Source organism: Symphodus melops, assembly GCF_947650265.1.
Source record: "Symphodus melops genome assembly, chromosome: 18".
NCBI classification, from domain to species: domain Eukaryota; kingdom Metazoa; phylum Chordata; class Actinopteri; order Labriformes; family Labridae; genus Symphodus; species Symphodus melops.
The window spans coordinates 16856093-16870764 of record NC_136708.1 but is presented as its reverse complement, the minus strand read 5'-3'; the positions used below and the strand labels follow the sequence as shown (position 1 = coordinate 16870764).

The 14672-nt window shown below is 42.0% G+C and overlaps 1 protein-coding gene across 6 annotated transcripts in view; it reads right to left on the bottom strand.

Annotated features, from left to right (window-relative positions):
• The window catches only part of akap9 (A kinase (PRKA) anchor protein 9), a 57470-nt gene that overhangs the window by 14868 nt on the left and 27930 nt on the right, over positions 1–14672 (bottom strand). For 5 of the 6 annotated variants that reach the window (XM_079367722.1, XM_079367723.1, XM_079367726.1 and 2 more), the window contains 8 exons: positions 14420–14604; positions 12664–12887; positions 7880–8042; positions 5419–5513; positions 4873–4990; positions 3826–3864; positions 2723–2955; positions 1893–2012 (listed from right to left, as the gene is read on the bottom strand). In XM_079367722.1, coding sequence (XP_079223848.1) covers positions 1893–2012; positions 2723–2955; positions 3826–3864; positions 4873–4990; positions 5419–5513; positions 7880–8042; positions 12664–12887; positions 14420–14604 — 1177 coding nt within the window. The remainder of the gene's footprint in view (positions 1–1892; positions 2013–2722; positions 2956–3825; positions 3865–4872; positions 4991–5418; positions 5514–7879; positions 8043–12663; positions 12888–14419; positions 14605–14672) is intronic. The other variant, XM_079367724.1, reaches the window with a different exon arrangement.

Below are 14672 nucleotides of genomic sequence, written 5' to 3'. Positions count from 1 at the left end.
CGGCCACACCCACATTCATGACTTTTTAGAGCCGCCAGTAACCGAACAGGCAGGAGGGGCTCCATGCGTGCACGGGAAGAAGATGCAAACTGTAGTGAGAGAGGCTCTGCCTGATGTGAGTTTCGAACCAGGAACCTTTCTCACTGTGAGGAAATAGGTGCAGCCTATTCGTAAAGATGCACATTTTAAACATTATAAAAGGTCTTCTTCTTGTAACTACGGATTGCAAATTAACTTTTTAATGACAAATTCACACTGACATACAGTAAGAAGGTATGTTTTAAGGCTTCACGGAAAGAAAAGGAAAACTTCTGTGTGAACGTAAAATGAGACTTTTTTTTTTAAGAAAATCCCTTTTAAAGAGGACACTTTTCAGATGCTCTTCTGAAGTCACATTTTCAATTAACCGTAACTTGTTTGAAATATTTCTTTGGAGTTTTGAACTGGGCCAAGGGGAAGGAGTCACGAGAAAGAGGACAACGTTTTGAAGTGTCTTCAAAGGGAAGACAAACTGTTAACAGCAGAGATGGATCAAACGGGAGGGAGGACGAGAGACAAGGACGGGGGTTTGAACTGCTACAGGGAATACTAATGCACTAAATGCTTTCTGGGGGGGGAGACTTGGTTTCTACATGTAGCTAGAAGCAATACCTTAAAGGTTACTCCATCCACCTGTAATAGTCACGAGAGAGAGAGAGAGAGAGAAGGCGTGAAGGATCGAAGGGGGGAGAGTTCGAGGGCAAAAGGAGGAAGAGAAAAGCACTTAGTGATTGAAATGAGGCAGGAGTCTGTGGAAACTGAAAGTCATCTTTGGGCACTTAGTGAGAGTTTAAAGAAGTTAGACTGACACGTGACAAAAACAACAAGGTTAACAACAATCACAGTTTATCATTTCAATATTGTATTTAAGGAGGGAACAAACGTTTTAACAACCAGCTGAGGCATGAACCTCTTCTTCCCCAGGTTGAATAACAGATCATGTAAATCATGTTTGATAATAAGCGAGTGAAATGCAATGAGGGACTACTGTTGTCTTATATAATAAAAAGGCAGATTAGACTAAATGAAGCTTGATGAGTGTATCACAATAAGCAGAGTGTCATTCTTTCCTGCTACAACTTATTTGTTTTTGTTTTTTTTGTGGTATTCAATTGATTGTTTTGAGGCAATCATTAGATGTGCATGTGCTGCAGAACGAGGACAACAGTGTTGATCCAAATGAAACATCTCCTCGCCTGAAGTGAACTGGAGGCTGGATTGTGATTGGATGAAAAACGACAGTTAATGACAGAGTCATTACCGTACAGAGACACATAAAGAACTTTTCAGGTCAAACAGAGAGCAGCTGATGTTGAGATGAACAACAGTGATGCATGCAGACAACTATCATGCTTTTTTTTCCTGCTATGTGTCGGGATGAGGACGAATAAAAACTGATCTCTCACTGTCAGTCAATGTCATCATCACCTATCAAAGTATCACTGCTGTATTGAAAAATGTAAATTAAACTGGGGTAAAGGTGACCACCAAAATTCATCAAACTATTCAGAAACAGAAAGTTAAAGGTAACTGACTTGTCAGCAGTGGACTGAAAGATATTGTGCTGCTCATTCTGTCTGTTACACTCCCCCCTATATGAGATGGTTACTATACGAACATTAAACAGAGCAATCCTGCAGATACCACTCACTATTATATAACTTACTAAGACTAAATATTACAAACATTAACTCTCTCTGCACTTACACTACACTGTTTGGTATCCATTTCCAAAATAAAATCATGTAATTCTAGCAGCTCTGTTGTTCCTCTGTGACTCTCAGTGTTATGTTAGTAAGCGTCTAAATCAATACCGTGTCCTCTGGCAGAGAACACAGCTCGCTTCCTGTTACCTCTGAGTGTCTTTGCTCGGAGCCGCTCTGAAGCTTCTGTGGATTCTTCAGCTGTTGTTCCAGTTTGTGGATCTCCTGCTGGAAGAAATCTCTCTCGTGTTCGCGGTCCACGGCTTGTTCCTGAACACGAAAATACGGACAAGAGGACGAAGGGAACGTAAATGAACGAATGCAAAAAAATGTATAAAAATGGTTTTGTTTTTATATTAATTTTTTAAGGGTAATACAGGGAAGCATAAAGGGTTGAAATCTTATGAGGTTTTGTGGGTATGGTATTTGTAATTTTGTACACACTTATAACACAGCTGGGATTTTGCATGCTGAAATATTTTACAGAAACTCAGGGACAAAAACTGAGACAATCTGCTGTTCAAAAATGACAAATGCTGTCCTCCCAATAACAGCAAAAAGGGCTTTTAATGAACAGGATAGACGAGAGCAGGAATCTGCACTCAAACAAGCGTCAAGGCAACCTCGTGCCAGCTCCTGGACGAGTGGCCCAATTACCATGACTGGAACACAACTCATTAGAGCGCGTGCACAATATGAGGTGAATTCCTTCCCCCAGAATCCTTTTAAAACCACCAGGTTAGCTCTTAAGTGGAATTTAAACAACTAATAAACTAAATCCTTTTCTGATAATGTTTTTTTTTTTTTTTTTTTATCTCTAAGGAGAAACTGCAGTAACATTTCATTCATGATTTAAAGCTGCCAAAAAAGAAAAAACGAGAATAAAATCCTATTTCACTGTGGTTGAAATGTACATTCATTCGAATTCCGGAGAAACTTTCCCCGGACAAATTGTTCAAGTGATTTTCTCTGTCACTTACGTCGAGGAACTTCCTGTTCTTGTCCAGCTGTTTCTCCAGAGCCTGGATCTGCTGTTGGAGGTCTCCGTTCTCCGTCCTCTGAGCGTGCTCCAGCTCGATCACCTTGTTGACCTGCTCCTCCAGCTCCGCCTCCAGCAGCTTCACCTGCTTCAGGAGGTCGGCGTTCTCCTTCTCCGCCTGACGCTGGACCTCCACCTTCTCTTTCATCAGCTTCTCGGTCTCCTCCAGCAGGTCTGCAGGACACAGCGCAGGGATGAAGTGAGATGTCGCACGCTTGCTAACTGGCGAAGGCTGAATGGAGTTGATTTTCATTCAGGTTTGATTTAGGTGAAGCTGAGATGAAGAGTCCTGAAGAGTCTGAAGTATCTGAGCCATCAGATTATTTTAAATACTGAATTCTTGTAACGGCTTTCTTTTTTGAAATGTTCTAATTTTGTTTGTTGGATTGCTTTCACGGCTTGCTCTGACTAACTTCAGACTCTTCCAACATCTCAGTCGACCTCCCGACATAATGCCCCATCACCAGACATGACTCCCCACCATGACGCCTCTTTGCTCTGTGACCACCAGTAACCAACCAATTACCAGTCCAACCCTGGATCAAACCCCCGCAGGATTAGTGCAAAAGTAAAAAGGTGAGAGAGTGCAGATGAGAGAACAAACATGTGGACAGCCCAGACATCCATGCCCAATAAGCAATTACAGGCAGGGGGGAGGGACTTCCTGAACAGCCAATCATCTCACTCCTTCACAGAAACGCTGTAAACAAAGCGTCTGCTGATCTTAGAAGTAAACAGAGTGTAGATGATTGATGATTAGGAAAATTATTCAGTTTAAAGGACTAAAGAAAACTTTAATTTGATCATGCTAAAATGATGCTGACACTGACTCCAAGACATAAAATGACAAACCAGGACAGAAATCAGTCAAAATGAAAAGCTGGAGCAAAGGTTAGTGGCTGGTCTGAGTGAGTTTGTGGACCATAGCAAGCAAGCTCTAAGCGTTGTTGGTGAGTTGCTGGATTTAGGGTTAGAGAGATAAATCAGCTACAATCAAAGGAACATATAAGAGATATGACTGAGCCATGCTCAAAGTGGACACACCTGCTTCAGGTGCTGCAACCATTGCAGCTTCAACTAGGCCTACAGGAGAATAAGAAAAGCAGAGGAATGTAACATGCTCTTTTTGTGTGGAACACTGTCAGATAGAAAAGACTGAAGGAAAGAACAGCGGTGCTTTTCTGGCTGTTTCACAGCAGGAGGTTATAGCTGGTGAAAGGATGCTGTGTAAAGAATAATGTTTCACAGAAAGCCCTCCTGGTTCATACCCGTACACATCATTTACTCACCGTCACACTGGATATGAACTCATGGAAGACCTTTCTCGATAATACAAGGGGGGGGGGGGTTATGCATGATCAACAGATACAGTTTACAACCCTCTGCAAATACCTGTAAATGCCTGACTCGTGGCAGAAACTGTTTAAGAAATATTGATAAGCCAAAGGACATTTCTCTGCAGTTTTACAGCAGAGCAGCAGATTTGACAACATTTCATTTGGGGTGCAAGTCAGAGTCAAGTCTGTCTACAACAGTAAAACTAAATATATTTGATCATTGCTTGTAAATGTTGTTGCTCAAAACTCAGCCGAATCACAAATAATATGTTTTTGTCATTACATGGCTGTGTTAAACACTTGATTCTGATTGGCCGATTGCAACAGCAACTGTCATATTTGTCAGTGAAAAGTTCGACTCTGCTTTGTTTGATGTGATTGATGTGAGCTAGTTTGACTTAACAGAGTTAGCAGTTGCTATGGATGCAGCTCTAACAGATTAAAACTGAGTCCTTGTTTAGTGGAAGAATTAATCATTTTTATATTAATGAAACCATTTCCTAAACGATATTTTGTTTCAATTGGTTCATTTTCCTAACTATGTTTCTGTGTCAGAAGGGAGATAATGTATAGTGAGCATCTGGATCCTGCTCGCCGTGTTTCCATATACGTTAATTGTTGAGTTGACATTTTGCATTTTTTTAAAAACTTGAGTCTGATTTTTTTTCATTTTCCTTCAAGCTGAAAGCATGAGGATCTTTTATGAGCAGGTTGTGACATATTCTGTTTGTTTTTCCCCTTCAGGGATACGTACGGAGCTCGCGGGGCCCAGCTTGTTCCTTCATGGCATCTTGTTGCCGTGACAGCAGCTCTCGCTCCTCCTGCATCGCAAGCCTCTCCTGCTCCAGTTCGTGCAGCCGGCTGCTTGTCACCTGCAAGAGGAAACACAAGTCAGTTGAAATGTAAATGCATGCTGTCAACTAAACGACAAGGCTGATGATGTTTTACACAGTCATGTTTGTAAAGCTTTCTTTGCATTTGGCTTAAAAGATTGTAAGCGTTTAATTTTGGGTATTAATGAGATTTGTCGAAGTTAAACCATCGAATAACGCTAACCTCACCCTTTTATTGTTACAGCCTGGATATGTTCATGATGATACATGAACAAGAATCCTGACTAATTAACCTTTTTTACTACGTCTCTTCCTCTGCCAGAGAACTCAACCTTAAGTAACTGCTCGTGAGTCAACTGTGCCCGAAGCAAACAATTAATGAATCTATCTTTAAACCCTGTCAGATCATGTAGCTTCTCCCAGTCAGGTCATTATCGTTTCTCCTCTCTGTGGCTGGAATGTCTCACCTGAAGCTCTTGCTCGAGGCTCAGCTGGAGCTCATCCTTCTGACGCAACTGCTCGTCCAAGGCGACCCTCTCGCCCGTGTAGCCATCAATCAGACCTGCGTGTGGAACAAACACAAGACAGCGGTTAGAAAAGGTGCTGAAATAGAAGCCTTTTTTATCATGTTTTCATAAGTTTGCACACCTTTTTTTTTTACCCTCACATTCCTGTGATTACTCAACTGAATAATTGAGATAAATTATTTAGAGCACGCACACACACACACACACACACACACACACACACACACACACACACGGCAGCCATCCAGTTGAGCGAGTGCTTAACAAAGGCACTCAAACTCCAAGGTTACCGACAACACAACCGCAAAAAACAATGGCATCCAAACTTACATGCCAAGTCACACAAACATGTATGTGAGCGTGGAGGAGAACATTAACCAGCACGTCTGACCCATTTTGCTTGACATGAAGCACAAAGTCGGAACAGTAAACACAAAAGAGATTCTCCATCATTACTGTACGGCTCTGTCACAGGTCAGCAAGCATGAAACACCCGGACGCCTTTCAGTTTGGAGTTACAGGAGAGGACTGACGCACAGACATGATGGTGTGAAAACAGTGATTCTTCTCTTATTCTGGAGTTTAGAAGTAGGTATTTATTTCTTCTTTGTATTTGTCTTCAGCTCATCCAGGCTCCATAAGCTCTGTGTGTTTTAAAAACAGAGTAAGCCAGATGGTAAATGTCACCTGTGCTGTCAGGTGATTACTATTATTGCAGCTACCTGAGCTGAGTGTAACGTTTGCTTAAGGAGGGAACCCGCCTTGATACACAGCCGTCACATGCACATGATCAGTGGCTTAAAAAAAAAAAAAAAAAAAAAAAACTCCACAGGGCTATCGGCATTTTCAAAATTTCACTTGAACACAACAACGTCAGTCCATTTTAGTTTGTCCGATGTTAACAAAACAAAAGGAAGACATTCAACCCTGTGTGGTGTTTTCACTGACACGTAATATGTCACATGAAAAAGGGAAGAGGATGTTTTGTCCAGGTCGAGTCTGTCTCTTGGGTTCATTCAAACCAGTTTAAAAAAAAAAAAAAAAAAAGGCCGCACCCTGAGTGATACCTGCGTGGCTTCACCTGCACAATAGGAGGAGAAGTCACTCTTGCTCTCTCTCTCTCTCCCTTCAGAAGCATTTTTGTACAAATAGATAATCACAAGCAAACATTTCAAACACTCCCTGACGAGCTCATCGAGAAGACGCATGACACACGAGCAGACACACATATCTGCTATGTAAGTGTACAAGATGACACTTAAGGGTGACGGTTCAGCATGATGCATTCATTCTCTATAAGAGCCGCAATAAAAAAAAAAAAATTAACTGGCCAACTGTTAAACAGAAAATCAATTTTTAAAAATGTTCTAATACATTTGTAACCTATCAAATGTTCTTTAATTCTATCTTCTTAAATCAAACGTTTTTCAATTTTCTGCTCTTTTATTTTGCTAATTTTCATATACTGATGGTCAGGAAAAGGGAAATAGAAAAAGGAAGAAATCAATTATTTAGTCATTAAACTAATCAGCAGATTAAACATATCATGTAGTCTTGTTCTTTTATTTACCATAGATCAACACATGGTCCTTCCATCTAATCTCTCACCCTTTAAACTTTAAATACTCTTCACAAGAGCAAATATTTGCTGATCTTCAGCACCTCTGTACGATTACAGAAAACAAACAACAGAACAGGATACGACTCCAGATGAAGACAGTCTGAGATAAGGAAAAAAAAAAGAAAGACGTGAACTCACCATCGATCAGTGTGTACACACGGGAAGAAAAGAAACTCTTGTTGTACGTTTGCCGAGCTGTTAGAGGGACCTGAAGCTAGCCGAGTCGACAGGTCGGGTTTGTTGTGAGAGAGAGAGCGAGTGTGAAGTCACAGTTGGCCCTCACGGAGCAGCTGTCTCTGACATGGATGGGCCACCGATCATCACAGAACACGCCGAGCGAGGTGTGTGGCAGCTCTTTAAATCTGCTCTAAAAACGGACTTTCTGATGAACTCAGATTGATAGATTTTGTGTTGGTCTACCTCAAATGACTCAATCCTTCATAATTAAGACGTCACACCTGTTCAGACACAAATCACTGACGGGCTGACGAACAGAAATCCCCATTTGTGCATTTCTCACCACAGATGGTGTCACACACTTTTACTCTCCCTTTCTAGCAGCTGATCCCATCGCTCCACAGCACAACCCCCCCCCCCCCCCAAACACATGCACACATGCATTTTCACTACAGCACCTTCTGCTCCCAGTTTCCTGTCCTCAGTCTGACATGTAGAAACATACTGTCAAATCATCCGATTCAGGGTATTTTCTTCATTTCTTCTTACCGAGAGGTGTTTTTCTTTTCTCGAGTAAGAAGATAAACCCCGGGAAGAACTCACCCTCGGCCTTGTGGAGCTCGAGCGCGAGCTGCTCTCGTGCTCGGGCCTCCTCGGACAGCCTCTCCTGCAGCTCTTCCTGCTTCTGCAGCAGCTCGTTCATCTCCTGGTTGCGGCGGAAGGACTCGCGCATCAGCTCCGTCTGGGTCAACCGGGCATGTTCGAGCTGAGAGAGGAAGAGGACAGAAACACTGAATGTTAAGAGAGGGCTGGACTTTGTAGTTAATAATGGTGGAAGAAAAGAAAAAAAAACACAAAATGAAATCATGTTTTACGTTCACAGGGATTACAACCTGAAGGTCAGTTAAAGAAAAGGCATTCTTTAGTCCATGGAGGATCCAAAGACAGATTCTGATCCACACTTCATAAAAAGACAATTCATGGAAGACCTTTATGCTTTTCACCAATTTAAAATATGAATCATAAACTCATTATGATGTTGGAAAAAGATACAGTATCTAACTTCTCTGTCAAAAACAACAACAACAACATACAGTCAGACACTTTGTGTTAATGTTTATAGTAAAACAGATCTTTCTTACTTTTAGTTTGGTCAACTGTTTTCATTCAGCACAGGTTAATTACATTGTCTCAGTTAATTGCATAACTGATTGACATATCTCTTCATGTTAGAAGTGAAAGTTGTTCAGTACCAAATCATAAACATAAATCAAATGTTTCCTTTGACATGATGTTTTCATCTTACATCAATACACTGATGTTTTTTTATGTTACGGGGAATGAGCAGTATGCCTCAGTGAGAGTATAGAAGTGTGTAAACTCTGTAATAAGTACGGTCCAGTCCAATGTGAATCTGCAGGCTGAAGTTCAGAACAAACGTCCTCACAGGGACATGAAGCCGCATCACATTACATTACATTTAAAAAAACATTGTGCACACTCAACGCCCCCACACACAAACACACTCTCATTCAGTGACGGATACTCATATCATATTAAGCCCATTTAGATAACACAAACTACACGTATACATGTTTTGATCACACACTTCATTGGTAAGGTGCATTATGTTAAAAAAGTCTAACACACTGAGGCTTTGTGTCGATGTGATTGTCAACTGGCCAGAAGATCAGTGTGAACATGATGTCATTACCTTTGCATTTCTGATCAGCCAACAGCCGCACATTTATGTCAGTGACTTTCCATAGATTACTGTATCTCCCAGAGCAAAGGTCTCATTGTAACATGATGAGAACCAGGAAGTGGTAAAGTGACCCTGCCACATAGAAGCCTTTCACTGGCTGTTTCAAAGGCAGCACAGGCAGAGCTGCCGCGCTGCCTTTGTGAAATCACATTAAACATGCATCACGTCTGCATGTGCAGGCCCGACGCAGGCTGAGAAAATGTACCTTTAAAATATTCATCGACAGCCCAGCTTTCTTTATTTACAGTACAGACTGTTTGAAACCACACTAAACTATTGGTGTGCAGCACCGTTATGTGTTAGCAGGTGGGGACTTACTGTATAAGGAGGAGTGGGCAGGGAGATTTTGGAGATAACCTTAAGAAGGTGACCGTTAGTCCTGTGATTGACGTGAGAGATATGGGTCTGCACCACCACAGCATTTTTCTCGTTTAAAGTGCTGCAAAGCGGGAACGGTCGGGGAAGTGGGACGCGGGATTCCACCTCGTAGACATCCTGGTCCTCCCCCTCCATCCACGTGGTGCTCTGCAGGCTCGAGTTCCAGTACGAGCGGTAGGAATCCATGGTAAAAGGTGGATGGATGAATGAAAGAACTTTGGTTTGTTACGTCCGAGCTGATTTTCTGGATTCATCAAAGGGAGCTTTCGATTTTCTCTGCAGGCTGATCGAGTGCAAATGAGCATGAAGTCCGGTGGGGAATGAAGCAGGAAGGCAACGTCGTTGATAGCTCCAAGCAACAGTTTCTATGTGTTTTCCACACACACACACAGGGAGAGTAAACAACATTTGAAGAGGGTGACGTTCACGTCATCTCAATCAATTCGCTCATTGTGGAGGCAGAAGAACTTCCAGGTAGATATTGAGAGAGAAAAAAACCATCCAGAAAAAAAAAAGAAGAAGGTCCGAGCAGAAAGTGTCATCCTCGGCAGCAGGTGGGAGTCCCCTCTTGGTGTGACAGATTAAAAGACATTCCTGTACATGAGCGCGGCAGGTATGTAAACACAAAGGCAGACATTTCTTCTTCTCCTGTTTCGTAGATCACCAACGCTCTGTGTCTCTCGATCGCTGCTCTCACTGACCTTCTTTCCTCAGAGTGAAACCGTATCATCCCGCTCGGTGGAGCTCACACCCCCACGTCTGTTCTGGCTCGCTCTCTCTCTCTCTCTCTCTCTACTCTTCTTGCGCTCGCTCTCTTTCTCTCTGGAGATTCATTAACAACAGTACGATGCCGTAGCAACCCCCCCGACCTGCAGAGAAGCCCCCCCCCAGGGGCCCCTTTCAATTGTTTGGTCCAAGTCGCAGCAGTCTGCAGTAAATAAAATGACAGGGCTTGGATCTTGAGTCATTCACTTTTTCCGCTTTACTTCCTTCTTGTACTTCTGTCATTCCTTCTCCACGCATGCTCCCAGGCTGGCTCCATAATATTGCTCCCTGAAGTCAGATCTCTTCTTTCATAGGGAGGTGTTCTTATCCCAGGCTGCCAACTGTCACTCTGTTACACTTTACCAAAGTGCTTAAGGGGGAAAAAAAAGGAAAAAAAGACAAAAATCCTGAACTTCCGAGGCAGTTTTCCACAGACGGGACGATTACTCTTTCACTTCCTACATCGATCGCTCAGAGCAGGATACAGCAGAAGTGGGAGGGCAGCAGGTGTGGCTCTAATCATAAGCCAGTGAGCCAGGTAGGTTTGTGAATAGATCACACGCTCGGCCTATACACACAAATAACCCACAGACAACAAACGCCCCACCCACAGAAAGTTGTCAAACCAGATTAGCTCTCTACGCAACCACAACAGGAAGACAAAAAAAAAAAAGCAATTAAGGTGTTATAACTTTAGTCAGTGTTTGGCATGTCAGCTGTCACACTGACTGCACACCAACAACTTCGACCTCTCACCGTTAGAAAATGAAGAGTGAGCGAGCAACGTGTGAGAAAAGACCTTCAGCGGGCAAATGATTTACAGCAGCAGGTTTCTAAAAGACACTTAACATTCCTGACCGGCTCGTTACATCAATCTCTGTTGACCACACCGCTTCACAGACAAGACTAATGGATAACAGATCAATAGCAGCAAGACGATCATTGAAGAAACCATTAGTAGCTTCGTTGATTGAGAATTTACTGGGTTGTTAATTTTGCCCGCATTGAGGGAATGTAAAATGTGTAACATGTAAATCTGCTTGTAAACCCCGAGAAAGAGTCTGTAACGACTACGACTAACAGTAACTCAGATTTTTGAGCATCCTTTTTTTAAAAATTTTTTTATCCTGATCCATAAAATGTCAGATATTAAGTGTCAACATTTCATAATGATATATTTGTTGTCCCACCTGGAGTCAAAAATGACTTTTCTTCCAGAGCACATTAATGGTATAATTTGATTTTTATTTTTTTATTTTTTATAATACCAGAGCTGGACTGAGAGGATTTCAAAGGTTTTAATTTGGGCATTGAACAGTAGTTTAACCCATTATAACTTCAAGAATGTTGCCACATTGTAGATGTATCATCTACAATGTATCATCTACAATGTCAGCTCCAAGTTTTCCATTTTATCGTGACTCTGTGGTCATTAAATGTTCAAAGGAAAATAACTAATTTTGTTTTAAAAATCCAAAATTGAGAAAAAGAGAAACCAAATAAGTTGGATTATTCTCTTTTTTATGAAATGAAAAAAAAAAAAAAAGAATGAGTGAAGAAAAATGTGACGGATGAAAGAGGCAAACATTTCAAAGGAGGAAAACATAATGTTAATACGACATGCACTCCCTGACAGAGATATTTCTTTAAATCTATTTTTAGATTGCCAAGATAAAATCCATCTGAGCGTGAGTAACGCATGAATTTCAGCCGAGGGGAAGATGTGCTGTGCAGTGAGTTACTGTAACACACTCGCTGGCCTACTTAAACTGGCCCCGTCTCTGCGTGCTGACACCGGACACAGCGGGCGCTCTACATGCACAGCCTCCCGGGGGTTGGGGGGGGCTGGAGCTGGACTGGACTCTGATAGGCCGATGGAGCAAACAAAAGCTCAGTGTAAATACTGCTCGTATCTATAGGCAACCAGTGGGAATGAGGCAGCTCTTTTGTGTGTGAATTCTAGACAGGCCAACTTTGTTGCCGGCCACATTCTGCAGTCTCATCCCCATTATGTCTCCATGAACAGGCGTAGAAACCCACAGAGGGCCTTTACAGTGTCAAGTGTGGCTATTTAAATGTTTTGACAAAGCCTAAATGTGTCATTACCAGAGTGTTCTGTTTAGTTGTAACTTTTAGACACGCACATTCAGAGAGGTCTGTTCATGAACAACTCTACAGACATTAAGTCTTTAACAAAAATCAGCCGTCACTTTCTATTCGCTGTCCGCACATTTTCGAAAGCACCTTGTTTTAAAAGTGCCTTACTGATTAAATTATTTGAAATATCTCACTGCTTTGAAGCTGAACGGACTATTAACGCGAGATAAAGGCATCAGTTATTTAAAATGGTTCTTTACTGAAATTATTTTCAGTAGTTACGTGTTATTAATAAAAGTAAAACCAAACATGATCTTAAGGACTGAAGAAAAGAGGCAGACTGACGCCAAGCTGCTTTTTTAAAATACTATTCAGCTTTTACCTCGTTGCTTGTATCTGTGATCGCCATCAACATCTTCTTCAGAGCCGTCTGGAGTCGACTGCTGATGCCCATCAGGTATTCCTCGTTCTCCAGCTGTGTTCCCGCCCCCAACAGCAGGCTGTCAATCATCTGCTGGGACAGCTTCAGACCCTCTTCAGTCTCCGTCTCCCCGGACCACAAACTCACATCCTCTGCGCCGGTCACAGAACTTCCTGATGAGTGACCTGGTATGACCAGAGGAACAGAGAGGCAGAAACACATGACAACCAAAGTTAAGATTACATTGGTGTCATTTTATTTTTAATCACCAGTCTCCTATAATCTTCTTGACTAACAGGCAGTTTATCGGGTTAAATATCTGCTCTCATTTAGAGAGATGCTGCGAGAACAGTAAATATTTAGCTCCTCTAAACTATTCAATCGTCACACAAAGAATGAGTTTAGCAGCTTGGTGGAGGCCAACCTTCAAAGAAATGCTTTTTGTGTGGTTACTTTGATGCATTTAGATTCCAGACTAAACAGAATGAGCGCTTAAACACAAACCCATGGTGACAGTGCGTGCTCATGCATCGTCCGGATCAGATGAGTCCACGCTCACAGGACTCAGCCTTCAGGCTAGTTTACGTGACGTCATCTGAATATAACATGTATCATCACATTCTCACTGTCGGAGGATTATCATGACAGCAGGAAGCTGCAGTATAAGTCTATTGTGTAGCAGTTGTGAAAACAACATGAATATTTAAAGCGCTTTAAAACATGACAGCGGGTTCAGTTATTCTGTTTGCAAAACAAATTCTATGGAGCATAATAACCACAATGTTTTTGTTTGTTTATAAAATATTGTCAAAGATTTTTTTTTTTTAAATCAGGAAAACTGTGCATGTGCAATCTAAACTAAAGTGGCCTATCCGTTTACTGGACAATTCTTTTGAAACATGAGAATTTAGCAGCACGAAAATGAACTCTTTAAACACCTACTGTCCGTGATTCTCTTCATGAGCTTCACAGTTCTGGACATACACTGAATATCTGCTGCCATGCTATCACTGTATTTAGTGTGTTTTACTCTCATATAACTGCTTCATGTGCTGTGCAGCTAAAAGATGTGCTGGTCTTTATTTCGTGTGAAGAGTTAAGGTTACTGAGTTTTAAACTCAACTTCAGAAACAGAACAAATAAAAAGCCCGATGTCGTATTTGCCCGTTGATCCACAACCCTCCAAGATAGCACCACTTCGGTCCAGTTCAGTTTAGTTACTGGTGGAGGTTGCCATGGTTTCACAAGTGACTACAATCAACTTGTGAACGTGAAACTTTGTCGTGTTCAGCTCGCGTGGATTTCTCGTCTTAACGAAGCATCAAGGGAGAACACAAGTCTGAATGGAAGAGGAGCCTGTTTGCATGTGATCATGTTTCATTCCTGCATGACAACTACACTAAACTGTGTTTATACACTCAAGATAAAAAACTTTTAATCTACCTAGCAGCAGAGCCTTATATTGTAAGGACAGCCGGTTAGTTGTGTGTTGTTTTGTAAGAGTCCAAACAAAACTGGGATGCATGTGTATAAAATAAAAGTGTTCATCAACTAGAATAAATGCAAACTTATTCTCTATTCTTGAAAAATAAAAATTAGGATGACATTCTGATAATGGCACCAAAAACTGTAAGTCACAGTTTAGGTTGAACGTCTGTCTCTCTCCCCCACTAACCTACAACATCTGGGCTGAAACTGTCGCTGAGACCTCCCTCACCTGCAGACTGAGGTCTGATCGCTCTCTGCGGGGATGAGAGCGGCGGTGAGTCCTGCTGCCCTCCGATGGACGCATCTCGCAGACTTTTCATGTGCAGGCCGATCGTTTCTTCGGCGGCGGCCGTAGTTTTCAGGACGTCAACAAGGACCTGACTGAGTGTCTCGTTTGCCTTGCACAAGACGCTCCTGAGCGCAGCAGGTAAAGGAAGTGAAAGAGAAATTACAGCGAGGACACGTTTCTTCAGTCAGATATG